Source organism: Oryza glaberrima, chromosome 3 (assembly GCF_000147395.1).
Source record: "Oryza glaberrima chromosome 3, OglaRS2, whole genome shotgun sequence".
NCBI classification, from domain to species: domain Eukaryota; kingdom Viridiplantae; phylum Streptophyta; class Magnoliopsida; order Poales; family Poaceae; genus Oryza; species Oryza glaberrima.
In genome coordinates, this window is record NC_068328.1 from 5,290,661 (window position 1) to 5,316,430 (window position 25,770).

The 25,770-nt window shown below is 46.2% G+C and overlaps 5 protein-coding genes and 1 long non-coding RNA gene across 14 annotated transcripts; 2 read left to right on the forward strand and 4 right to left on the reverse strand.

The window, feature by feature from the left end:
* Positions 1 to 770: 770 nt before the first annotated feature.
* Positions 771 to 3,877, forward strand: LOC127765160 (disease resistance protein RPS2-like). Its single transcript, XM_052290002.1, has one exon. The coding sequence runs from the start codon at positions 995 to 997 to the stop codon at positions 3,719 to 3,721; it is 2,727 nt and encodes a 908-aa protein (XP_052145962.1). The 5' UTR covers positions 771 to 994; the 3' UTR covers positions 3,722 to 3,877.
* A 279-nt stretch (positions 3,878 to 4,156) lies between these two features.
* Positions 4,157 to 6,880, reverse strand: LOC127765161 (uncharacterized). Of its 2 annotated transcripts, none has more exons than XM_052290004.1 (5): positions 6,589 to 6,880; positions 6,327 to 6,486; positions 5,193 to 5,836; positions 4,906 to 5,089; positions 4,157 to 4,400 (listed from the first exon to the last, which is right to left on the reverse strand). In XM_052290004.1, the coding sequence occupies exons 2-5, from the start codon at positions 6,463 to 6,465 to the stop codon at positions 4,372 to 4,374; spliced, it is 996 nt and encodes a 331-aa protein (XP_052145964.1). In that variant the 5' UTR covers positions 6,466 to 6,486; positions 6,589 to 6,880; the 3' UTR covers positions 4,157 to 4,371. The 2 variants fall into 2 exon arrangements, with proteins under 2 accessions (XP_052145964.1, XP_052145963.1); XM_052290003.1 differs by having other exon boundaries at positions 5,193 to 5,840; positions 6,589 to 6,878.
* A 476-nt stretch (positions 6,881 to 7,356) lies between these two features.
* On the reverse strand, positions 7,357 to 9,451 carry LOC127765659 (54S ribosomal protein L51, mitochondrial). Of its 2 annotated transcripts, XM_052290599.1 has the most exons (4): positions 9,333 to 9,451; positions 9,118 to 9,255; positions 8,430 to 8,536; positions 7,357 to 7,733 (listed from the first exon to the last, which is right to left on the reverse strand). In XM_052290599.1, the coding sequence occupies exons 2-4, from the start codon at positions 9,195 to 9,197 to the stop codon at positions 7,561 to 7,563; spliced, it is 360 nt and encodes a 119-aa protein (XP_052146559.1). In that variant the 5' UTR covers positions 9,198 to 9,255; positions 9,333 to 9,451; the 3' UTR covers positions 7,357 to 7,560. The 2 variants fall into 2 exon arrangements, with proteins under 2 accessions (XP_052146559.1, XP_052146558.1); XM_052290598.1 differs by having other exon boundaries at positions 9,118 to 9,449.
* Positions 9,452 to 9,991: 540 nt separating this feature from the next.
* Positions 9,992 to 14,657, reverse strand: LOC127768195 (casein kinase II subunit alpha-2-like). The gene is made up of 10 exons (XM_052293733.1): positions 14,339 to 14,657; positions 13,358 to 13,487; positions 12,691 to 12,885; positions 11,707 to 11,864; positions 11,185 to 11,275; positions 10,997 to 11,062; positions 10,779 to 10,861; positions 10,611 to 10,674; positions 10,442 to 10,510; positions 9,992 to 10,308 (listed from the first exon to the last, which is right to left on the reverse strand). Exons 1-10 carry the CDS (start codon positions 14,422 to 14,424, stop codon positions 10,252 to 10,254), a joined length of 999 nt encoding a protein of 332 aa, XP_052149693.1. The 5' UTR covers positions 14,425 to 14,657; the 3' UTR covers positions 9,992 to 10,251.
* Positions 14,658 to 19,598: 4,941 nt separating this feature from the next.
* On the forward strand, positions 19,599 to 22,060 carry LOC127767387 (probable protein phosphatase 2C 29). The gene is made up of 3 exons (XM_052292712.1): positions 19,599 to 20,054; positions 20,155 to 20,546; positions 20,737 to 22,060. The coding sequence occupies exons 1-3, from the start codon at positions 19,772 to 19,774 to the stop codon at positions 21,235 to 21,237; spliced, it is 1,176 nt and encodes a 391-aa protein (XP_052148672.1). The 5' UTR covers positions 19,599 to 19,771; the 3' UTR covers positions 21,238 to 22,060.
* Positions 22,061 to 22,144: 84 nt separating this feature from the next.
* LOC127767388 (uncharacterized) lies at positions 22,145 to 25,581 on the reverse strand. Of its 7 annotated transcripts, none has more exons than XR_008016378.1 (6): positions 25,196 to 25,581; positions 24,944 to 25,024; positions 24,213 to 24,801; positions 23,786 to 23,861; positions 23,576 to 23,693; positions 22,145 to 22,475 (listed from the first exon to the last, which is right to left on the reverse strand). It is a non-coding gene; the product is annotated as an uncharacterized LOC127767388 (long non-coding RNA). The 7 variants fall into 7 exon arrangements; XR_008016377.1 differs by having other exon boundaries at positions 22,145 to 23,085; XR_008016379.1 differs by having other exon boundaries at positions 22,145 to 23,693; positions 24,213 to 24,363; positions 24,532 to 24,801; positions 25,196 to 25,579.
* Between the last annotated feature and the right edge of the window lie 189 nt (positions 25,582 to 25,770).

A 25,770-nucleotide genomic window follows, 5' to 3' on the forward strand; every position in this document is an offset into this window, starting at 1 on the left:
GTGCATAACTCATGTTTCCCTGTGTGCATGCATAGGTGATTTACAGTTTTTGCTTACATTCTTACGTAACTATTTACATGGAATTGCCTGTTCGGGCCCATGTTAGAAAAAACACAGTAATGCATGTAATGCATATGCCAAGCTTAGGATTGTGAAATGCATGAGCAACACAAGAATTTGGCCTTGGATTGGATGAAAACCCAGAAATGTTTTAAATGTTATATTTGTATGACAGAGAAAGATTGACATTACCCTGAATCCTGGATCTTTGGAACGAAATTTCCTACAAAAATATATAAATTCGTAGCAATTTTTCAAAGGAATGGGTAAGGTGAATCCAACAGTCCAGTTCCTCTGCAATTCCCCGGTTCTTCTTTTGGTTCATTAGAAAAATGTTGGCCCGGTTCATTAGAAAAATGACAATCACTATCCTCCAATACAGTACAGATAGGAACTTTTTTTAAAAAAAAGAAGGAAATTCCAAGGTAAGAACAGGCCTGACTTGAGTACTCAGTTTTCCACGCTAGTAAACAGTAAACTGTAAACTATAGTTTTCCACCCAGATAGTAGCTACTAAGAGAAGGAAAACCAAAACCAACCACCGCCTGCACTATAATATGATGTTGACCCACTGATGGTGATGCTCGTTTACCTGCTAATTTGTTTCTTTTAAGTTAGTGATTGTCATTCTATAACACTCATCTCTATTATACTATCTGCTAATCTGCTATATCCAAAGTCTCCGTTGTCCTCAAGTCCACCCTCGGCGGGCTTCATGCAAGCTGCAAGCATTGGCATCTCAATTTCACCCAAAAAAAGAAAAAAAAAAGGAAAAAAAGCAGAGAAGTTAGCCTGGCAAGTGACAAGCTGGAAAAAGAGCAATCAATTTCAGTTGAATTCCGTTACCGAAGTGTTTAAACTTGCTGAAAGTTTAGCTTGCATGGTCAGTAGTTGGTCGCTGGACTGGAGCAACTAGACCAAAATAAGCTAAGCCATGGCGGAGCTGGTGCCGCAGGTCGTCGGCGCCGTGAGCCGCAGCATCGCCGGCCGCCTGCTCGCCGACATCGACCTCGCCAGCAGCGTCGGCACGAACGTCGAGGACGTCACCGACGCGCTCACACGGCTGACGTCGATACGGGCCGACCTCGAGGCCTCCATGGGGAGGCTGCCGCAGCGGCGGCGGCCGGAGGAGGTCACGGACTGGCTGTCGCGGGTGGACGGCGCCGAGAAGCGGGTGGCCAAGCTCCGGCGAGAGTACCAGCGCCGGTGTTGCTCCTGCGGCGGCGGCGGCGCCTTCTCGCTCAACCTGTTCGCGAGCTACGCCATTAGCCGGCGCGCGTGCCACGAGCGCCACCGTCTCGCCGCGCTGCTCGGGGAGTGCGACAGGGTGAGGAGCCTCGCCGCCGGGGCGCCCCGGCCGTCGTCCGGCGCCATGGTCGTGCCGTCCACGGTGGTCGGCATGGAGGGCTACCTCGAGGAGGCCCTGGCGTGCCTCGACGACCGCGACGCCGGTGTCGTGGCCATCTGCGGCATGGCCGGCGTCGGCAAGAGCACGCTGCTGCGACGCATCAACAACGTGTTCGTCCAGGACCCCGACAGGAGGCACGAGTTCGACTACGTCATATGGCTCGACGCGCCGGGCGACTGCGCCGCCGTGGGCAAGATGCAGGACGCCATGGCTCACCGGCTCGGCCTGTGCGCACTCCCGGACGGCGGCGCGCCAGACCACCGTGCGCGTCCGATCTTTGAAGTCCTCAGGGACTCGAGCTTCTTGCTGCTGCTCGACGGCGTAACCAAGCCTGTCGACTTGGTGGACATCGGCGTCCCGCACCTCGTGCACGACGATCGCCGGAGGCAGAAGGTCGCCATGACCACCCGAACAAGGGGAGTCTGCGGCAGGATGAGCTCGTCGCGAAGGATTGACATGCAATGCTTGGACAGTGACCATTCATGGCGTCTGTTCAGAGAGATCGCCCGCGACGAGACGATCAACGCCGACCCGAGGATACCGGACTTGGCGAAGGAGGTCGCCGGGAGGTGCGGCGGCTTGCCGCTTGCGCTCACCGCCATCGGCGGCGCCATGAGGTGCAGGAGGCAGCCAGAGGAGTGGGTGAGCACGGTGACCGCGCTCAGGAACTTGGAGCTCGCCAAGATCCCCGGGATGGACGCCGGCGAGAAGCCAGGCGCCATGCTGCGATCGCTGCAAGAGAGCTACGGCGACCTGCGCCATCCCGTGCTCCAGAAGTGCTTCCTCGCCACGTCCCTGTGGCCCGAGGGCCACGCCATTGACAAGGGCGAGCTCGTCGAGTGCTGGATCGGCCTCGGGCTGGTGGGCGAGTCGCTGCCGATGGACGAGGCCGTGCGCACGGGGCTCGCCGTCGTCAACGAGCTCGAGGAGGCCAACCTGCTGCTGCCCGGCGACGCCACGGGCGAGGTGAAGCTGCACGGCGTCGTGAGGGGCGCGGCGCTGTGGATCGCCCGTGACCTCGGCAAGGCGCCGAACAGGTGGGTGGTGTGCACCGGCGGCGTCTCCCTCCGGTCGAGGCAGAAGCTAGTGGAGTTCTTCGAGCGCGCGCGCGACGCGGAGCGGGTGTCCGCCATGCGCAGCTCGGTCGAGCGGCTGCGGGCAATGCCGCCGCCGTCGTCCCCGTGCCGGAGCCTCTCCGTCCTCATGCTGCAGCACAACGCGGCGCTGCGTGACATCCCCGGCGGCTTCCTGCTCGGCGTGCCGGCGCTCGCGTACCTGGACGCCTCCTTCACCGGCGTCCGCGAGGTCGCCCCGGAGATCGGCACGCTCGCGTCGCTGCGTTACCTGAACCTGTCGTCGACGCCGCTGGAGTCCGTGCCGCCGGAGCTGGGGAGGCTGCGGCAGCTCAGGCACCTGCTGCTGCGGCACACGGCGCGCCTCTCGGCGTTCCCCGCCGGCGTGCTGCGTGGGCTGCCGAGCCTGGACGTCCTCGACGTGTGCCCGAGCAGGTACACCGAGTGGTGCGGCGCGGGAGGAGGAGGAGGAGGAGCGAGCCTGGACGAGCTGAGGTCGAGCTCGGCGTTCGTCCGGTCCCTCGGGATCGCCGTCGCGACGCTCGCCGGCCTACGCGCGCTGCGCGGCCTCGACAACGTGCGCACACGGCGGCTGACCGTGACGCGGGTGGCGGCGACCGCGCCGTCCGTCGCGCTGCGCCCCTCCATGCTGGGCCTGCTCGAGGCCCTGCACGAGCTCACCGTCGCCAAGTGCTCCGGCCTGCAGGAGCTGGAGGTTGTCGCCGGCGAGGAGGACAACGCATGGTGGCGCCTTCCGGAGCTCAGGAAGCTCGAGATCGATGAGCTGCACGAGCTGGTGGCCGTGCGGTGGACGCGGACGGACGTCGGGGCGTTCTTGCCGGCGCTCCGGTGGGTGAAGATCTCACACTGCAACAGGCTAAGGAACGTGAGCTGGGCGGTGCAGCTGCCATGCCTGGAGCAGCTGGAGCTTCGCCATTGCTCGGAGATGGTTCACGTCGTAGACATTGACGGCGACGACGAGGAGCAGCGGCGAGAGCACCCGGAGACGCGCACGTTCCGCTGCCTCAGGAGGCTGCTGCTGGTGGAGCTTCCGTCGATGGGCAGCATTGGTGGTGGTGCAGCGCTGAGCTTCCCTCGGTTGGAGACCCTGGAGATCGCCGGCTGCGACAGCCTCGGAGAGCTACCTGTTGAGCTGCAAAAAAAGTTGAAGGAGATTTGAGATTATGTTAGCCAAGCTGTGAATCTGAACATTGTTCCTAGCATCTTAAAGCTTAAGAAAGAAAGATTCACTCAAGAAGATTAGTTTTTCATATAACACGCGAACAGTGCAGAAGTTTCAAACATCGCAATACATTTAGCTACCCCTTATATCTCCTTTAATTAATAGCCTAACAAACGTAATGCCAGAGGCATCAAAATTCTAATTCTAGAGCCCAAACAAAAAGGATAGCCCGGGCTAGCTTCTGATTGTGTGGCAATTGTTCTAGCATCTTACACATTTCACTTCAGAACCTATTCTCATGGAACCAGCTATGAATGAGGGGTTCAGAAGATATATTTCACAAAGGAAATTCCACCACTCTTCCAACTTTCCAAAGCGGGCCCTACACGGTGTTGCATATGTCAACAGGCCATGGTGAGGATCAAGATCTTGAGGTGCATCATGCAGGCAGCACACTGCATTTCCGATGACATCCTGATGCAGCACACTTCTGTACAGTCAATGCGATAAGCTGCTCCAGTCTGATCATTCTTCATGCCTCAGGTGCCTGTTCAACACCAGTTATATGAGCTATGCAGGCAAAAATGGTAGAACCTCGCAAGCTGCTGTGGTGAGGCTTCTATGGAAATCATGAGCCCATCAAAAGGTCACCAAATTTTCTTGAATACACACATGACTGCAAGGTAGAGTAAACCGTAAGGTATAATAGCAAATGAAAAACTGTAGAAGGCTGTAACAGAAAACTGAGAAAATCGGCTAGTCAAGAGACTCCAGGATTGTTAGTGCCAATTAAAAGTTACAACGGTGTGTACACTAAAAAAACAAAATGTTAGACCTAACATGCCAGTATAGGACAGTTGCACCAACCGGCGAATGCATGAGCAACAGAAAAATATAAAAAGAAAACAATATGGCAGCATTGTATCATAATTTATTCAGGCAACATTTTGGATGAGTGCAATAAGACTATCACAACATTAAATATATTTAGTAAACCATGCTTTAAATATTGAATAATAAACCAATCCATAGTACCTCAGTGGTTCAGTAACTAGAACAAGATGTCAATTGACAGGCTAACTGGTCATTCAAAGACCACAACTGGCAATACTAGGCTTTGTTTTCTGTTTGCTCGTCCAATGAAAATGAAATAACAAACATGTAACAATTAACAAACTTACATATTAAGAGGGCAGCAACCGCTAACACAATTAATTGAACAGGACGCCCATATCGAATTCGATATCGCGACCTCTGCAGTCGTCTATGCAGGGCTCCAAGACAACCATAAAGTTTCTTATTGTATGTACTCTCATCACAAGTACTTACACAACTCTTGCTTCTTTCAAAGCATCTATCCGATCCCTACAGAAGGAAAGGCCCTACAGCATTAGAGAACTAGAATGTATTCAAATGAAAGCATTGTTGGACAATGAATATTTGCACTCCTCAAGGATGCCATCTGTACCTGACCCATCTGAGAACTGAGAGGGATTGTCTCTTCCACATCTTGTTGATCAACAGCGGCCCATTTCACAGATCCACCTTTTTTCTTCGTTCTAGGCTTAGATTGCAAGGCACTCGTCAGTGCACATGTTTTCACTATCTTCAGCAAAGGTTCTTGGTGCTTGTCATCATATGGTAGGTCAGCAGAACTCTCGCTCTCATTTGGACATAACATAGTCCATGACCCGATATCAGCATGGGCACTAGCAGCCCTTCTGTGCCCACGATGCGTTTCTTCCTTTACTCTTGCTGAACTCAACTCAGCGGAGCCAGAATCCTTGGAGCTGTCAGCATACATATCCTTTTTAACCATTGCTGCATTGTTGCCCACATCAATATCACCAACAGATGGAATTGTAACTACTTTGTCTCGCTGTTGAAAAGAGCTTGCAGATAGGAAGGTAGCAAGATCATTCCGTTCATCCTCATCCAAATCAATCCAGCTTAGGGCACCCCTTCCCTCTGCAACATTGGATTCTTTCAAATTGTTCTCAACCTCAAGTATGCGACAACCGATTGCCGCAACAAAGTCATCATGCCGTGCTTTTGTGTCCTTTCCAGCTGAGAAAACCTTGTCGTTTGATCTAATTGCCCGCTCCAATTCATCTAGCTAGAAACAAAACACAACTATTAGACTCTTTTGCCATCAATTTTCAATATAAAATCCCTGAAATTGAAATTAACACATATGGGACAAATTGGCTTCTCATATTCACATAGATCAGATAGGAGGGGAACTACATTCCACTTAGGGCTCAAAGCACCTTAAATGACATGATCTACATAAATGCAGGTTTTGTATAATAAAAAAAAATGTTCTCATTTACCACAATTCGTAATTGGTAAAAACCATGATTTTCAAGAAGCAAACATCAGTGGCTCATAACAACAAACAAATCATACCACGTTACGTGTCTTCCTGCTCTAAGCAATGAACTATGTTTCTAGGTATCCTAATAATTTAGAAAATTAGGGGCAAAAGGCATTCGTCAACCACAGATCACCACGATACAGAAGAGCAATTACCGCCGATCGTGCCATGGCTAGACGCTAGTATACAGCAGAGAAATGGATGTCGAGAGAGCAACCAATTCACCTGCCACTTGGCGGTGCCGAGCGCAGTGTGCAGCTCGCGGCGGAGCTCGCCGGCAGGGAGCCCTCCTCCACCCACGGCAGCAGCAGCCGCCGCCGCCGCCGCCGCCTCCGAATCGCCCCCACTCCTGTCCTGCACCCATATCCTGTACACCGACTCCATGCTACAGAGACACACCGAGAATCACCATCAGATCCATACGAACGCGACGAACCCCCAAACCGAAAAAAAAAAAAACAAAACGGGGGAGGAGACGGCAACGCACCGGTCGGCGGATCCCTGCACCTCCTCGGCGGCGGGGAAGAAGGGGTCCTTCTCCCAGCGGTCGAACGACGTCGCCATTGCGAGCGAGAAGGGGGAGACGAGGGCAACGGAAAGTCGGAAATGGCCGAGACGAGACTCCCTCGCGTTTTTTCTCGTGGTGGCCAGGGCGCGGGACGCTGCCTATTATTAACTGGCGAACTGGCAAAGAAGAGGGGATTTCACTGCCGGTTTCTCTGAAAACGGCAAAACGCTTACGCTTTTTCCTCTGAAAAACGGCGAAGCAGCAAATCCCACCAGGAATTGATCTGCGCGTTACTACACGGGAAAGCTCCTCGTTTCGTTGAATTTTATTGGCAACATTTAGGCAAAGGTGCGTGGTTGGAGACTGCTGTTGCCTTGTTGGCTTATTGCTTAGTGCTCGCCGTGTCGTTTTATCTCGTGCTGTAGCATTTATCCGTTATTTATTAAGCAAGGGCTGTGTTTTTTTTTTGCTTAGCTTGTCATACAGCAGGTCAGCAATTGCTGATCCATGGATATCTTCCAAGTTCGACATTTGCATCACGATGAGCATATGCTGTCTCTGTATTGTGTAGATTTGTAGCTGATGACAGCTTAGGGCTATCTATGGTTTTCCCTGGTAAACCAACAGATTGAAGATAATTTGATTGTTACAAGGCAGTGCCTTCTATATCAAACGAATTGCTGGTTCGGATGAGTGAAGGCATTAGATGGAAGACAGATTCCCTGACTAGGATTTGACAGGCGGACGACAACAAGGAACACCCAAGTTTGCATGTTATTATCAGATACCGGACGAAACAAAAAGACAAAGTTGAACTGTAATCACTAAAAAAAGGTGAGTCGAATAGCTGCACTGACTAATTCTTGACACGCATATGAAAACAGTTCTGCAATCACGACATCAAAGAACATCAGCAGCTTGTCTGAGAACCCAACTGGTCAACTCACATGATCACATCTTCAGTTCTGTCGTCCATGTTCCCTGAACACTGGGGCGCTTTGTTACGTGTCTGGTTCTCAGCTTCACCACTTTCCTGCCCAGAGAATTCCTTAGCCTGGTAGCTTGCAATAGTATGTCCTCGGGCGCTAAATTTCGGACACAAACAACTCGCTCATTATGATTTTCTGCACAAGAAGAATGTTGATTAGAAAACTGAATGTCATAAGCTTCGTTTTTCTCAAAAACGAATTTGTTGTAGCCATGTAAACACAACCATGAAGAAACATTAATAATGGAACAAGAAAAACAGTATGGCTGTTTGGTTCAAAGAATACCCTCATTCCTAGAGTCTTATCAGATCCTACATGATCCTGTTTGGTTATTAGAACGGGAACATGTGACCAATAAAAATTTGTTTGGTTATTGCAATGGGATTAACCTCATTCTTTGGATTGAAACAATCCAAAGGTGGATGAGATTATGAAAACTCATGGAATGCAGTCATCCACAAGGGCACCCATTCATCCAAGATGGGTGTGCTAATTGTGGTCAAAATGCATTCCTCAAATTACAGGCCTCTTAACAAGGTTCCTTCGGAGAAAAATCACATAGTACAACCATAATAATGTGTTTAAACCAATGACCCAATGTCCGGTCATCAATTCACAGATAAGACAGCGGCCTACTGATGTTTTGCATCTTGTCAAACAGGCAAGACTTTGGATAGACAACTACTCCTATAGTATGGCATTTTACTCAGAATGGACTCAAAGATGTAATTCAGTACCAGAAAGTGATATCCTTATCAGTAACAGCAATAAGGCTCCTATAGAGTTCCTGGTAATTTTACAATGGTTGGAAAACAAGGGAGAAGATCTTACTGTAAATGCCCTTCAGGTTAGGATGCTGTCCACGGACTAACTCTGTCACCACCTCTAAGTGGGGGTTCTTTTCCTTAAAAGCTGGAAGATGTGCCTCCATAAAAGCCCTGCAATTCCAAAAATCATTTTCATGAAGGAGCAACCAAATTAAAATATCTAATTGTTCAGACATCAACTTCCAACAACACAAGTATTGGCAAAATGACAACTTCCAAATGTGTAAGCTGGGAAATCATACAAGTAATACTTGAATTATAGCATATTGATATACACAAAGAGAGGATATAATGTGAAAATTACTGTCCAGAAAAAAACAAGTTCTCGAATGTCGGCCATGATCCTAATGTGGCAACGAGCAGCTTATAATTGGCTCTAATTGTGACCAAACTGCCTAATGTCTAGCTCTGATTTCTCTCATGTCTCGGTATGATAAATGCACATCAATTTAACTTGCAACAATTGAACATTTTCCCACCAGGGCAATATGTATGTATAGCCCTTCGTTATGCTTTATCCACAAAGAATTGAACGAAAGTGCAAACCTATCTCCGACGCACAGCAAAGACTACTCGGGGTAATCGAAGACAAAAAGAACAGTTCCCGGATCTAAATCAATTCCCGGCAACAAAGGAAACCCGGACCAGATCATCTAGGAGGCCCGTAGTATCATCACGGATGAGAGCTATACCTGATCCCCCTGCTGCTCCCTCCCCAATCGCAGTAGTTCACCACGAGCTTCTGCAGCTGCCAAACGCCCCTCAGCGCCATCCCTGCCGCCGCCGCCGGGGTCGATCCAAACCGGGAGCTACACGGGGACTCCGCTTCGCTGCACGCGGAAATTCGGAGACCCCGGACGAGGAAGACGAGGATGCAAGCGGACGAAGCCAATCGATCAGTCCTTACCTTGCTCGCCGCCGGCGCGCGAGTTGGGGGAGGAGACGGCGAACGGAGGAGGAGACGACGGTAGGAGGGGATACGCTTCGTTGCTAGGGTTTAGCCCAGCGGGAGATGCAAAGAGTGGAGCTGGGCCTCGGTAGGCCGGGCTAAGACCAGGCCCATTTTATCCACTAGCCTAGGGCTTTGGGCTTTGGGCCATGGGCTGTACAGATATAATGTATCCTAACGATTCTGTACAATTATTTAGAGAAAATCCAAAAAAATCATTGACAAGCACTTGTTCCAAGGAATGTCACCAACGAGTACGAGTTCTATGAAATAGTAGTAGTATCATTTTAGAAGTGACTTTGTCCAAAAAAAAAATATCATCATCAATAGAGTTCCGTTAGTAGTTCTCCCTTAGATGCTATAGATTATAGAATAAATAGTGTATTTAACGATGCGGGATGGAAAGAACCTTAACGGTGATGTCATTTCTGAGACAAAATTGCTTATATGATGGCATATTATGAAACTTGCATTTGTCAATGACATTTCTTAGATTTTGGTGTTTATTATCAATAGTATTTCTTGGATTTTCCCTGTTTTTAAGTGGACGATTCCGTGCTGTCGCTTGAAGTTTTCCCGAAATGAACTGGCTGGTACTGTGCATACCAGTCATGAGCGCATGGAATGATGCAAATAAACATTATCTCTGAATCTTTTTTGAAAAGAGATTATCTCTGATAATCTGATTTATAGACTCGGCACTTTATGCTGTGTTTCAAAATTTAAGGATGTTAGGCACCGCTCAGCAGCAAGCGGACCTAAGGCGCAACATGCTACAACTTTTGCGTTGCCTCAGTAGAATAGAATAAAACAAAGGAGCAAATCTGCAACAGATTTCCAGTGCAATCCAACAGCAGCAGATGGCGTTCCGTTCATGTTACGTTCTCATTCTGCAGTCTTCTGCTGCCCTCACTTGTTCAAAGTAGGGATGCGCCTGCAGGGGAGACAAAAAGCAGCATATGTTACAGACTTGCGATCCAGGGTCCAGGCCAACAAACTGTTTGCAATACATATGCTCGACCAACAGCAAGTTAAGCCTGTGAATGAATAGCTTGACAGGAACCAACCATAGCTTCACGAGCTGTCAGCCTGTCATGGTGGTCGAAGCGAAGAAGTTTATCAAGAAAATCAATAGCCTGCACAAAGATTGGTGCGACGTTTAGTCCTGTACTCCTGATAGAGGGAAATGGGATATGGAAAAGAAAAATCATAGGACGAGAAGGAAATGCATATAACCTCTGGAGAGACAAGATGCCTATTTTCTGGATTTATAAACTTAGACCAAGGTTTCCTGGTATGCCTGTGTGTAGAGCAACAACAAATGTATCAAGTAATTTTTTTTTTACTAATCCAAAATGTGATATGAAGTGAAAGCATCAGAACAAATATTCTACGAGGTAATACCTCCCAATCAGAGCCTCAAGCTGGGGATCAAGTGCAATCCTGTATTTATTCAGGTAAGCATTAAGCTGGTCTGTACCTAGAACCTGCTCAGGTATAGCTCATCAATATGCTAATGCCTGCAATATTTTCAGGCAGAAAGCAGAGCAGACATATACAGATACAAGTGCAAATGCTCAGCATAAACACATGCGCATGCGTCTATGTGAACTGTAGCAAACCTTGGCTATTTTGACAAGCTGGTCATGGTTATCGTGGCCATAGAAGAATGGTTCCTTGCGAAATATCTGCATCAAAAACAGTAAATAAAGCATAACAGTTGCTATCTTTCTATACGCAAGTAATTTACAGAAGTAAGGCCATGGCAATTTTGATAGGTTATTTTATAATCATAGGAGGGCAAACACACCATTCCAGCAAACATACAGCCAAGGCTCCACATGTCTAAAGAGTAGTCATAACTTTGGAAGTCAACCAGCAATTCAGGCCCTTTGAAGTATCTGGATAAAGAAAATAAGTTTGCAGATAAAACTATCCACATTTTCAAATATAAGAAAACTTATAGTCTTCTAAAACCAATAAATTTGCTATAACACTGGTAACAGAGGATGGATTCTGCTTATCCATAAAATTAGCAAATTCAAAATAATTATTTTGCTAACAAATATTATGCAGAATCAAGGTAACAAGCGATGGCATAAGGCTATGTCACTTCAGATATTTTTTATTGAAATAACAAACGATAATCCATAAATATGAATATGAAACTAATAGGAAGCTAAACTAGTCCCAAGCACTCTATAAATAATGTTCTATAATGGAAATTTAGATATCTTCTTGAGGTTAATAGGATGGGGTAAACATTTAAATAAACAGAACACCATCAATTGACGGAGCTACAGAATCATGAAGGCATATTTTATGAACTTGCCTTGAGGCAACCCGAACATTGTACTCTTTCTCTGGAAAATAAAACTCAGCAAGTCCCCAATCAATTAAGCGAAGCTTGCGGAGTTCATGGTCAATCATAACATTGTGAGGCTTGACATCGCGGTGCATAATTCCTTGAGAATGACAGTAATCCAATGCCTGGAAGGTAAGCAGGACAGCATTTAGAAAAAAGATAACAGGAGATTAGAAATAAGTCCTGGCTACTAAATCGACGAACACCGAACAAGCCCAACTGAATAACGGAAGCCATAGAAGGGAGATTATTGAAACTAGTAACTAAATAAGAATATAATAGAATGTTCTGTAATTACCACATATCCTTTTTGTTATCAGTACATTCACATAAACAATTAGGTAGACTTTCTATGTTACCGTCTGACATGAAAGAAACAAACTTTATAAGTGGACCATATATGCAAGACTAATCAAGCAGAACATAAAGTTGCAACATTTGTTTCAGCCTCTAATTCAAACTACTGTAGGCCATAGCATTAATACTAAGTATGCTGGAGAGTCAAGTTAATCAATTTATAGATTAATGCATACAGTTCTATAAGACATTCAACATTGCAATAAACAACGATTGCATCATAGTCACTATCTACCAGGCATAGCCTTTCCATAATGCCATCGTGAAATATGTTAAGCTAATGCCACTTGGAACAACCACAACCCACAACTCCACAAGCACAATTCAAGAGCTTGTTATTAAGTCCATATATAGCCAATGGTCACCATCTGAAGGGGTATGTACATACAGATATTTCAAACTATCATTGTTAGACTAAAGCACAAAAACTGATTTGTAAGCGTGAACTTATTGTAGCACAATGGATTTGGGCAAAGTTTAGCTTAATATGGTGTGATAGGAACAATCAGACCCAAGTATTGACAACTATATTCATCACAAGAGCTGAAATTTCCAACACTTCTACTAATGACTAAATTAAAACAGAAGCGCTACCTTAAGAAGTTCATAAATGTAGAATCGAATATCATAGTCTGTCAATGTTGGATACAGAACTTTGAAATCTGTGCTGTTTACATATTCAAATATCAAACTTGGAGTTTTTGATTGTTGATCTCTGACAATATTGTGAAGTTTGACAATATTTGGACCACCACAGAGGTTCTGAAGAATTTTTATTTCCCTCTTTATCTGCAAAAGAATTAAACTGCTCATATATAATAGCACAGAGAATTCTAATAAGCACATGAGCAAACAGAGAACAGTTCGGAAGAAAAGATATGAGGTTAAATATCCAACAAATGAGCAAAAGTGAGATCGCTCATTGTAGTGGAAAGGAGCACAAAGACTAAATAATAAAAACTGCAGTTAATAATAATCTAACTTCTTAAGTACCACCATCCATACAATCTAGTAACTGGATTCAATGAAGTAACTGAATTCAAAAGTACCAACAGCCATAAAATCTGAAAATGGCACAAATGGACTTGAACAGAATTAGGATGTTAAAATTTAGCTGATTTAACCAAGGAACAAGTCAGCGTTTAGAGAAGTAGGCAATGCAGGTTTGATCCATCAAACTGTTCCAAGTATTGAGTGTGTCGCGAGGAATAATTTAAGCAGAACATCCATATATGTTAATTTTCAAAGAAAACAAGGATACCTTCTTTTTCTTAACAGGCTTGAGAATTTTAATGATGCAGCGCTCATCATTTGTCACATTAATTCCTTCGAAGACTTCACTGTATTTCCCTCTGCCTACCTTTCGCACAACCTCGTAATCATCCTGCTCACTGAATGGAGAAGAACAATCCATTGGTAACAGAGCATAACTAAAAGAAAATAAATAGTTTGATTTTTTTTTACTTCACATTCCCCCAAGTTGTCAATTAAAACAGTCAAATAGATATTAGCAAGGTAGAAGAACATTTTTTAATCATGATAACAATATATGGTCATGTAAATGCTGTCTATTATCCAGTTAGGCATATTGGTTGGTGCAAATCTAGTTTATTTCACCAAAACCTCCTCTGGCCATACATTGAGATAAAATGGTTTCCCTCAATGAATATATTTGTGAGTGATTTTAGTAGTGTAGAATGTAGTTCCCTCAATGCATACACAGCTCACATGATAAATCTAGTCAGATGACCCACCAAAAAAAAAGGCCATCAATAGTATTGAAGAACAGTGCCCATTTGTCCAACTAATATATATATACCTCCCCAACTACAATTAGGAAAACTTTAGCAACTAATCCTTCCTGTCAAACTTCAAACTATCACCGAGATGAAAGGAATTGTATGATCATAGCTTGGTAACAAAGGTTTCGAAATATACAGTATCAAAAACAGAAGGTCCAACTCTAAATTGGCAACACGATGATGACCAGACCCAATAGCCACATCGAGCGATACCACTGCCGAACAACACACCGATCGACAACAGCTAGTTCGCAGCTCGCACAGTCTCCGCAGTTCAATCGTACGATCTATCCCCAACCCTCCAGCAACACACACACACAGTCACAGATGCAATCATCTCGCATCGCTACGTTATTCTAGGCGACGACGACACGAGTGGGGGGGGGGGTCAATCACACGGTAGCACGGCGAGGCGTAGGGGGGAAGGAATCAGTTCTTACCCCCATTCGACGGCGAGGGCCTCGTAGTCCCAGTACTCCCTGGGGCGGTGCACGTTCACGTCGGCGTAGACGCGGGCCGTCGACATGGCCGCCGCCGCCGCTACCGACGCCACCGAGCGGGCGCGGGGGAGGGACCCCGCGTGCGCCCCCGCCGCCGCGAGCGCCGCGACGGCGCCTGTGGCGAGGGAGCCGACGGTGGCGAGGAGGGAGGGGAGTATGGCGCTCGTGGTGGCGGTGGCGGTGGCCGGCGCGCGCGGCGAGGCCCGATCGGATTTTTTTTTTCCTTCTTCTGGGTGGGGTCGGGTGCTCTGGTCGGGTCGGAACGCGACGGGGTCGCTATATCATATCAGGTCACGGCGAGGGGGGCGGGTTGTTTTGGCGGCTTCCCGCTGAAAAAGGGGGTGTGCGCCATCGCGCAGCACGCCGGTTTCTGAACAAGAGATGCGTGCACAGCTCCTGCAGCAGCGAGTTGTCTGTTTTTTTTTCCGGAACACGTAAAAGGATTGTAGGTTATTTCTGATTGCAGTAATTGGAACCAGGTTTTAGCTAACCGGTTGAAAACTACGAAACTTCAAGGTTTCGAGATTGGATGAAAGTAGATTCCGGGTAGACTTTGAATGGTGTTGAAGAATTTAAATTTAAATTTTAACGAAAGATGTCGTATAGCTAAGATCGGAATCCAGCACTTATGACGCTTCTCTCTTGTGGCCCGATATTCTAGTAATGGGATAACTCTCGCTTTGATCAAGTGCAACGTTTGCGACGTGGCTACCAACCAGAACAAGTCCAGAACGCCGTGCAATCGCTACACCACAAATGATGTCGTACCAACCGTAACGTGCGGTTGATGATCCCTACAATGCAAACGAGAGAACACTACAGGAACAAAATAAAATGCAATCTAAATATTGCGAATAGGGGATAACTCTCACTTTGATCGAGTGCAACGTTTGCGACGTGGCTATCAACCAGAACAAGTCCAGAACGCTGTGAAATCGCTACACCATAAATGATGTCGTACCAACTGTAACGTGCGGTTGATGATCCCTACAATGCAAACGAGAAAACACTGTAAGAACAAAATAAGATGCAATCTAAATATTGCGAATAGGGGATTAAACACAAAGGAATAGTTACGATTGAAGTGGTAGATCTAATCGACCCGGAAAATCAACACACCAATTATTGGGGGCTCTAAATTTATAGTCGCCGACTAATCAAGCGAGGACAAGAGACAAGTGAATGACACTTGGCAAAATTCAACTTAACAAAACTCAATTGTTCTAGAGGGTGTACATAGACATTTATAGAAGAAAATAGATCAAAGGTTTAGTGCTAATTCGTGGAGGTGGGCCTAGTGTATTACAAGGTCCAAGTACCAAGTTCGGTTTCAGCAACAACACTGCTTTGTTTTGACAATTCCCGTTTACTCGGAATGAATTTGTATATGAAACCGGATGCGTTTGAAAGGTGACGAGCTTTCCATCAAGTCTAACATCACCCGAATCGGAGTTGGCATAAAGACACTAGGTCCATTTGAAGTCAATGCTGTCTCTGGAGGTCAAACTGGATTCCAAAACTCATTGGAGATGTATATTGTAGATCCTCCATTCATCCGATGTATTCTTGGGCAATGTTTTATATTTCTCATGTTTGGTTGTATACATATACTTGATCTCAACCTATTGGCAAAATCCTTTAGGTGTGTTTAGATAATAGAAAATGAAGGGTAGGATTGGGATTGAGAAATTGATGAAGGGTTATAATTAAATAGAAGAAGGAGAATGAATGGTTAGGATTTAAAGATGTATTTTGGTGGGTGGGAAATTACTTTATTATCCCATTAGCCAAACACTACCTTATACTTTAGACCGGAGGTAGTATTCAAAAGTTGTTTATGGTAATTGGCTGCAACTCTTTTATATACTCTTTATAAAACAAAAGCATCTTTGAATTTGCCGTTACCAAAATCTTCATCATTTTTTTTGAACGGAAAAATCTTCATCATTGAATCCTCAATGTATTGCTACTGAACAATGTAACGCATTTTCATTTTGCCAACAAAATGGAAAGATAATGAGTCTGTGTACCGTCACGTCATTAATTGTGGGCCTCCATCAGTTTTTGGGCTTAAGGCCTTAACACCTGGACCACTCGACGCAACCCAGCTGGAGGCCCAGTACAGTGCCAGCGCCGAAAAGGAAAAAGTATACTTCCATGCCCTCGACTATCGTCCGAGTACGATTCATATCCTCTAACCATAAAACCGGCTATATCGACTCCTTAACTATCAAAACTGGTGCAAACAATATCTCTCAGTGATTTTGGAGGTTATTTTGGCTGATGTGGCGCCTACGTGGTGGTCTTGACCAAGTCTTTGTCGTACGTGACGCTTACGTGGCATTAGAATAAAATAAAAACAAAAATAAAACAAATATATGGGACCCATATGTCATTCGCAAGGAAAAAAAGGTATTGTGGGACCCACATATCATCCTCTCTCTCCTTCTCTTCTTCCTCCCCCTCTCTCTCCCTCCGGCCTCTCTTCTCGGGACGACGACGGTAGGGAGCGGCGGCGGCGGTGGTGTCAGTGGGGACGGTGGCGGCTCCTCCCCGAAGCATGAAGCACGCCGTCCTCCTCCTCCTCCTCCTCCTCTCCTCCCCATCACCACAGCCACCGCTCCCCACCGCCACCACCGCTGCCACTCCGCACCGCCGCCTCCGTCGCTCCCCACCGCCGCCGTCGCCGCTCCCCACCGCCTCTTCCCCCACCGTCACCGCTGCTGCTTCTAACCGCCGCCACTCCCCACCACCACAACCGTCGCTCCCCACCGCCACAGCCGCCGCCGCCGCTCCCCACCGCCACAGCCGCCGCCGCCTCTCCCCATCGCCGTCGTCCCGAGAAGAGAGAGGCCGGAGGGAGAGAGAGGGGGAGGGAGGATGACATGTGGGTCCCACAATTTTTTTTTGCGAATGACATATGGGTCCCACATATTTTTTTATTTTTATTCTAATGCCACTTGAGTGTCACGTAGGACAAAGACTTGGTTAAGACCGCCACGTAGGCGTCACGTCAGCCAAAACCACCGAGAAATATTGTTTGCATGGTTTTGACAGTTGGAGGAGTCGATATACTCGGTGTTATGGTTGGAGGACACGAATCATACTCGGGCGATAATTGAGAGAGTCAAAGTATACTTTTTCCCGCCGAAAAACACCTTACGTGAGTTTGGATTTCCTTTCTCGGCTGGGCCAAATTCTCTTGGGCCTGAGGATTGGACCAGACTCTAGAGGGCCTAACAGAAATGGCCGTACACTAATAGTCTAATTCCAACACTGGTAAAAACTCTCTAATGGTCAAAACCGATCCAGCAACTGTCCTATCCCTCTCAAAGAAACAGCAATTATAGCATATATATAATCGCGTAAGAGCAAGGATAATAGTAGAAGCTCACTATCTATTATTAGCCTATTTTATAGCCAACACATATAATAGATTAGCTATAAGGTTGGCTATAATTTTCTTCTCCTATCTCTATCTCTCACTTATACATTTATTATTTTTATTTTGGAGCTTGTGTTAAGCTAGCTCTTGCATAAGAGCCAACACCTTTAATTTTTTTGTTACCTCTCTCCTGCACATAAGCTTATAGTAAGCTTATAGCTCACTATTATACTTGCTGTAATAAAGGTTTGTTTCCAAAAATCGTTCATACCGCGGCATCCCTCTTTTTGCTCGTTTTCACAACATGCGCACACTGCAAACTGCGAAAGCAAAGGAAAACGCGTGATCGTAAGCAAATCGTTCTCCCGTTCCGTGCTACTCGTACTAGAGTCTAGTCTAGATACGTTGGTCAACCAGGTCCAGATATGCCCTTCCCGATACCAACCCCAGCTGATCCCGTACAAGTCGCACGTTCACTCGGATCTGCTTCCGCCGGTTCAGAGTTCGCCCTCTCCCCTTCGCGCTCCCGCGGAAGAAAACGGCGGTATCATCTTTTCGAAAATGGATCGGTCATAAACTGATCATAGTTACTTCCTCCATTTTATATTATAAGATTTTTTAGTATTGTCCATATTTATATATATATATATATATATGTTAATGAATCTAGATATATATGTGTGCCTAGGTTCGTTAACATCCATATGAATGTGGACAATGATAGAAAGTCTTATAACCTAAAACGGAGGTAGTACATATTATAAGTCATTTTAATTTTTTAGAGCAATTCTACGGTTGAGGAGATACCATAAGATATAAAAATTTAGTGTAAAATTTGGTACCTCATAGTATAAAAGAAAAGGTGGTACCTCGTGTAGCTCCTTAAGGACCGTAAAATTGTTTTTTTAAGGTTGTAATAAGTTTATAGAAATATATAGCAATATTTTCAATACAAAACAAAGAAACTATCAACATATATTCAATATGTTAGATTTAATGGAATCAATTTAGTGTTATAAATATTACTATATTTTTCTATAAATTTGGTTAAACTTTTTGAAGTTCAACTCTAAAAAATTCAAAACGATTTATAATGTAAACAAATGAAATAATGTATTTTTTCAATATCAATAGCAATATAGTTGCGAAGTGAGCGTAACTCAACTGGTTAGTTTCCTCGTGGTGGAACCAAGATATACTGGCGGCTCAGTTTTTTGAAGGTGCTTATAGGGTCCCGGGTAAGATATGTGTATGTGTTTATATGGGTGAGTGCACACGCATTATAAATGTCTGTGTTTGTATTGTATTTCTCAATAAAAAATTAGCAATATACTCCCTCTGTTTCAAAATATTTGACACCGTTGACTTTTTAATATATGTTTGACCGTTCGTCTTATTAAAAAAATTATGAAATATGTAAAACTTTATGTGTACATGAAAGTATATTTAACAATGAATCAAATGATATGAAAAGAATAAATAATTACTTAATTTCTTTTTGAATAAGACGAATGGTCAAACACGTATTAAAAAATCAACGGTGTCAAATATTTTAAAATGGAGGGAGTAGTAATGTGAAAGGACTTCAATTTATGCAGGTCCAGAATTATATAAACGGCAGAAAAATGATTTCAACCTATATTCCATTTCCACCTATACGGCGCTCCTAGCTTTGGGTAGCTAACAAACGCGTCTCCCCTACCGTTAGTCCCGCGTCTCCTCCCCCGCGCCCCCGCGTCGTGCCGTGCTCCCGCGGCTAACCTTTAGGCTTTAGCCTAGCCCGACCGACCGGTAAACACGCGCCCCACCACATCGCCCCTCGCCCCGCCTATACACACGCCACCACCACCACGCGCGACGGACACGCTCCCCCTCACTTTCACTCCACCACACACACTTCGCGGTTCGCACGACGAACAAACGGGCAGAAAAACCCTGCCACGACGACCCACGACTGAGCCGAGCGTACGCACGCACCCACGTACGCCATGGGGGCGCTGCGGCGGTGGCTGCCGTGCTGCTGCTGCTGTCACGGCGGCGGAGGAGGTGGTGGTGGTGGGAGCGTGGGGGATGGGCTGGTGTGGGACGTGGCCCTGAAGGCGCACGCGTCGGGGGACTACTCCGTGGCCGTGGCGCAGGCGAACGAGGCGCTGGAAGACCAGGCGCAGGTGTTCGTCTCCCCGGCGGCGACGCTCGTCGGCGTGTACGACGGCCACGGCGGCCCCGAGGCGGCGCGGTTCGTCAACAAGCGCCTCTTCTCCCTCATCCAAGGTCTCGATCACTGATTCACTTCCTCATCCATCCTGATCAAACGCGCAGTACGAGTAAATTAGCAATAAAGAGAGATGTATCGATCGATTTCGTCGTGCAGAGTTCGCGGCGCAGAGCGGCGGCATCTCGGCGGAGGTGCTCGAGAAGGCGTTCGGCGAGACGGAGGAGGAGTTCGTGGTGTCGGTGCAGAGGTCGTGGCCGTCGCAGCCGAGGATCCTGTCCGTCGGCTCGTGCTGCCTCGTCGGCGCCATCGAGGACGGCACGCTCTACGTCGCCAACCTCGGCGACTCCCGCGCCGTGCTCGGCCGCCGCGCTGCCGCCGGCGCCGCCCACGGCCGCAAGGGCAAGAACAGGGTGGTTCCCGAGCGCCTCTCCAGGGACCACAACGTCGCCGACGAGGACGTCCGCCGCGAGCTCAAAGAGCTACACCCCGACGACTCCCACATCGTCCTCAACACCCATGGCGTCTGGCGCATCAAAGGAATCATCCAGGTAATATAATCAACCAAACATTTTTTTTTAACGATTCGCACATGACGGTGCGAAATTCTATTGATATAGCAGAAGAAAAATTACGAGATTATAACCCAGAAAGATCATAACCACTGATCAACCAAACATCGAATCATCGATTCTTTCTTTCTTTCTCGCAAGATCAAGCTGCTGATCGATGCATATGCAGGTGTCGAGGTCGATCGGCGACGTGTACCTGAAGAAGCCGGAGATATGCAAGAGCAATCCGATGCTGCAGCAGACGATCTGCCCGTTCCCGCTGCGGCGGCCGGTGATGAGCGCGGTGCCGACGATCAAGACGAGGAAGCTGAGGCCAGGGGACCAGTTCGTGATCTTCGCGTCGGACGGGCTGTGGGAGCAGCTCACCGACGAGGCGGCGGTGGCGATCGTGGCCGGGAGCCCGAGACGGGGCGTGGCGATGAGGCTGGTCAGGGCGGCGCAGCTGGAGGCGGCGAGGAAGAAGGACGTGAAGTACGAGAGGATCAGGACGATCGAGAAGGGGCAGAGGAGGCACTTCCACGACGACATCACCGTCGTCGTGCTCTTCCTCGACAAGTGCCGCGGCAAGGCCGGCCGCGGCGACGAGATCGACGGCACCGACGGCCCCGTCGACGTCTTCTCCCTCAGCCCCGACGACCGGGAGGACCCGACCAGGCCAGTGCTCCGTTGATCGACGGCGGCCGGAGCTTCAATTCCAGCCGCCGCCGGTGGTGTGTGTACGTACATACGACTGTCCTTGGTTCTTTAATTTGCTCCCCAAATCGAGGTTTGCATTTGGCGCGAAATTGGCCGTTTCAGCCAGAAAGGTTTGGTTTTTTAAGTTGCCAGTTGCCACGCAGGTCTGGTGTTCATCACCCTCAAATCGTTTTCTGGTTCAAAGCTTCAAAATTCAATTTGTTTTGGTTGGTTTTCTAGAAATAATGCTGCAACCACTTCATCCGAGAGAACTACGTGTAATTTAGTTGTGAAGAGTAGACAGTAGTAGTACTGTAGTAGTGTCGTGTCTTGTAAATTCTAAACAGAACAAGTTGCTCAAGCTTCTCCATTGGAGAGAGGCATCCAAATTTGTTACTCCATCTGTTCTGTTAGTGTTCTTGAATGCAGCCAAGCCAACCAAAGCAGACATTGGGTCTCACAATTCACAAAATTCAGATCGAGAAGCTCAACGAAGTCCACTGTGCATGCATGCATCACCATCATCACTCATCAGCGGCAAAACATGAGTCATATAGTCTTGCTGAAATTTTGCATGAAATTTTGAGGATAAGAGGGCAGCCACAATCTTGGATCGGTTCAACCAACACTTGTGAGCTGTGACTTCACCGGTCAACATGGGTGCTGTCCTCTCTTCCAAACTGCATTTATTTGTAGAGATGAAAAAGATATTTGTCAAGCAAGTGCTTTGAAGATTTCTTGGTAGTGGGTTGGATAGTTTCCAAGTTAGCTGAGCCGTGAAAGCGAAAGCAAATTTCCAGTTCTGCAATTGCGGTTGCTGATCCATTCAACGAAGAACCATAGTCTACCGGGTTCAAACGCAAGTCAAAAGTACACTAGTGCTATAACGCGTAGGACTGTCCAAATGGCATTTTTTTCTTTTTAATCTGAATAGGAATGGAATCCTTATTATACAAAAAACAGTGAACACGAATGATTCGGGAATTCCTACTGCTTTTCAATCCTGAAGTTTCTGAAGAATCTGATACAGAGGTGGTGGCGTAGTTTTTAGCTGTAGCTTGACCAAATGACCATGTGTTTTGAGTCCTGAGTCCAGGTCTCTCATTCTGGTTTTTGGCTCTTGACTTCTGAATCACTTCATTGCAGGTCATCGCAGGTGGTTAGAAACTTTACTACTAGCATAATTGCATTTGCTTATGATCAGCTTGACTTTGACTCCAGCTACAAGGCGACCTGACAAAACCAATGGGGCGTGTCAGTTTGTTGTTTCCATGTGACTTGTTCTTGCAAGTCATTTTTTTTCCCTCTCGACAACAGTTACCGGGAGACAATCATGCATTAAATTGCTAGTTGTTGGTACCGGTTTACGCCAAAATCGCACCATCACGAGTTTAGCCTGAAAATATCAGAATAACTAGCCGGTACCCCCGCGCTTCGCTGCGGTGAGCTAGGAAGATTGCGCATGTTCCAGTAATAAGACTATAATTAAAATCTTGATATAATCAGGTCTTGTTGAATGGCATGTATTAAAGAATGATAAAAATATATAGTGAACGGTTAATATTTACACGGATAAATGAGCTAGTGTGTCGGTTGGACATCACATAGCACTATTGCTTATATTGGCAGCACTGCAATAAACATACTACATGAGGTAGATATGGATAAAACAATGGTTATTGTTTGGATGGTTGTGTAGCATTTCCTTCCCCAAGTTACATGATGTAAACAACTACCTGCTTGAAGAGCTTTCTTCTTTCAGGACAAATGGAAGGCATAAATTTTTCCAAGCTTTATCCCTATCTAGAGCGAACTGCTTTCATCCTGTCGCAAAGTTGAACGTCTATTAATTGAAATTGTAGAAGTCATTGTGGTTGCCTTTCTTCGAAGAGTTTCAACCTGAATATATGTTGATCGCTTTGCTACATGGGTGCTATATGCACTAATGCATCATAAAAATAAACTGATAACCACCAATTTAATACTTTGATTCCCCCATGAATCAATGGAAACAAATGTTATCTGTCCATGTGACCAGCACTAAGAAAAAACACAAACTCTATAGTTACCTGCTGGTGCCATTTAATTTCCATGGTACATTGGGAAATAATTTGTTCAATAAGTTTGACATTATTTGATTTAACATAAACACTAAAAGCCTAGCACAAGAACACTATCATCCATCACCAGCACTAAGATAAAATCAAAACATTTACTGATGCTGAAGACCTCTAAAATCATGCACTTAATTTGGAACTGAAATGCTGCTTAAACAGGTATTTTACAATTGTTTTTATGAGCAGGTATAATTAAAGAAATAAAAAATGGCATACCATGCATTACTCTCTATTAATGCTCTGATCAGGGTGCACAAAGCCACAAAAAGCTGGGGTTTCCACCAACTATATTTGGCAAGTGCAATACCAGGATATGAAGATAATAACGTTTAGCCTGAAAAAGATATTAGAACATATCCCTTGTTTAAGAACATATACTAATTATCAATCTGATAAGAAAGCAATGAGAAGAACATTTAGTTTTACCTGTCCTCTATTTACGAATTACTCAATTATTCTATGCTTGTCTTTGGTAATGATTATTGATGGATTATAAACCAACCTGCCAAAAGTGGAAATAGGAAAGGAAACAAACCATCTTGAGTGAGTATACAAAAAGCAAGAGCAGCAGAATGAGGCTATAGAAACTGTTAAGATATAAAGGCTACAGTTTTGCTATCCAAGATTCTAATTAGGACATGCTTCCAAAAGGTTTCCCTAAAAAAAGTGCTCCCAAAAGCTTCACCGTTTAACTTGAAATTGGTCAGAACACCTGCGCTCAAAGTTTCTACTTTTAATGCAGATGAAGCCCATAGCAGGGAAGAGATCCCCATTTAAAAAAAGGATATGAAAGAGAAAGAGGAGCAGACAGCAAATTGTAACTGAAAGAAGCTCATCACAGCAACTGAATTACCTCCAAAGACCTCCAATAAGTAAGGAGTAGGAGTTCGGCATTCAAATTAGCATACCAAGATGGCATCTTTAATACAAATTGGCATGGAAATCCGCTTGTCTAACTGCAAGAACAATGGATGAACATATAGGAAACACGCCAAGCTGAGATCCTGCCAGATTACAGTACCACATTGTTTAACCAAGCTACCATTGCAAATCCCTTCTCAGCAGCAAACAAATAGACAGAGAGAACTGCAGCAAAAGAAGTACATGCAGAACATAATTTTAATAGTATAAGCTGTGAATTTGCTGATTTGCAATAACTACAAAGAATCAACCTGCTCCTGGCAATGCACCTCAACAGCTACCCACCGTCGAACAGAGCACCGCTTTTGCTCCCTCTGAGCTTCAGTGAAAAAACAAATTTGCAGATCATAAAATTGTGTGGTATTGGCCTATTGAGGGCTTCCTATCGTTCCCAACATCATTGAGTGGCTCCATCTTACGTACTCTCACCAACAAAACAGAACCACCACCACCAGTAAATGCATGAAAGCATGAGACAGTGGGCCATGGCCAGGGAGACAACGTGGGCACATCAAGATCAGCTGGTCATGGTTAGCATTGAACAAAATTAGAGAACATAATCTCCCAACCATGGTAGGACACAGGGAATGCGGTGGAAACAAATGTTGTATAACAACACAATGAACGAATAATTACTTTACTGAAGGAAAAGTAAAAGCATACCTAGCCTGGTGGAGAAGGAAATCAAAGCGGCTAGCCGGACCATAGTGTGGCAGCGGATTGAGAAATGTCACACATCTCATCCTGCCATTTCGTCAAGCATAACAAAATTATACTTAAATTTAACATCCCTGAAATACATAAAAGCTTAGGTCCTTAAAAGCAATGCAAGGAACAGGGAATCGAACCAAAAGCTAAGCACAAAAGGCACAGAAGAGGAAAGAGGGAAAATAAGAGGTGCAGACGTCGTCGTACCTGCGGAAGAGGAGGCAACGATTGGGGATCCACTGAGCCGATAGGAGGCGAGGTCACCGCTGGCGCTGAAGATGGAAGGGTTCGCGAGAGGGCGAGAGAGGGTACCGCCGGGAAGCAACCCATCGACGGGGAGGCCACTCGCCGTCGGCTCGAAAAAGAGGAGCGGGAAGAAAGAAAGGAAGACCACAACGACGGCGGAGGCGGCGGCGGCGGCGCGTGCCCGTGTACGGGACGAAGGAATCACTCCGCAAGAAGGCGGCAGCGGCGGCGACGGCCAGGCCTCACTCCGCAAGATTTGGGGATTTTGGGGAGGGAGGAGCCGAGGATGTCGAGATGGTGCCAGCCGCGTCAATTGGTTCGCCTAGGGAAGCGAGGATGGAGGGGATCGGGGAAGCCATGTGGGACGGAGCGATGCGCGTGCGAGGTGTGGATGGTTGGATCAAACCAACGCGCGGACATCAGACGGTGCATGCATGGCAAGGGACTGTAGTTCTGTAGCACATTTTCCTAGACTGTGGTTCATCGAATCACTGCTGGTAGTGGGGTCAAAAAACAAAGGATTTAATATGATATGA

Excerpts from the sequence above, each read along its gene's own strand:
- LOC127765160 (XM_052290002.1), top strand. The coding sequence starts at position 995 with ATGGCGGAGCTGGTGCCGCAGGTCGTCGGCGCCGTGAGCCGCAGCATC.
- LOC127765161 (XM_052290003.1), bottom strand. The coding sequence starts at position 6,665 with ATGGCGACGTCGTTCGACCGCTGGGAGAAGGACCCCTTCTTCCCCGCC. Across the intron at positions 6,487-6,588 it reads GTGCAGGGATCCGCCGACCG|CATGGAGTCGGTGTACAGGA; the intron begins GTGCGTTGCCGT and ends GTGTCTCTGTAG. Across the intron at positions 5,841-6,326 it reads TCGGCACCGCCAAGTGGCAG|CTAGATGAATTGGAGCGGGC; the intron begins GTGAATTGGTTG and ends TTTTGTTTCTAG.
- LOC127765659 (XM_052290599.1), bottom strand. The coding sequence starts at position 9,197 with ATGGCGCTGAGGGGCGTTTGGCAGCTGCAGAAGCTCGTGGTGAACTAC. Across the intron at positions 8,537-9,117 it reads GGGAGCAGCAGGGGGATCAG|GGCTTTTATGGAGGCACATC; the intron begins GTATAGCTCTCA and ends TTGGAATTGCAG. Across the intron at positions 7,734-8,429 it reads TAACCTGAAGGGCATTTACA|AAAATCATAATGAGCGAGTT; the intron begins GTAAGATCTTCT and ends CTTCTTGTGCAG.
- LOC127768195 (XM_052293733.1), bottom strand. The coding sequence starts at position 14,424 with ATGTCGACGGCCCGCGTCTACGCCGACGTGAACGTGCACCGCCCCAGG. Across the intron at positions 12,886-13,357 it reads AGCCTGTTAAGAAAAAGAAG|ATAAAGAGGGAAATAAAAAT; the intron begins GTATCCTTGTTT and ends ATTCTTTTGCAG. Across the intron at positions 10,675-10,778 it reads CTTGAGGCTCTGATTGGGAG|GCATACCAGGAAACCTTGGT; the intron begins GTATTACCTCGT and ends CTCTACACACAG.
- LOC127767387 (XM_052292712.1), top strand. The coding sequence starts at position 19,772 with ATGGGGGCGCTGCGGCGGTGGCTGCCGTGCTGCTGCTGCTGTCACGGC. Across the intron at positions 20,055-20,154 it reads CCTCTTCTCCCTCATCCAAG|AGTTCGCGGCGCAGAGCGGC; the intron begins GTCTCGATCACT and ends TTCGTCGTGCAG. Across the intron at positions 20,547-20,736 it reads GCATCAAAGGAATCATCCAG|GTGTCGAGGTCGATCGGCGA; the intron begins GTAATATAATCA and ends ATGCATATGCAG.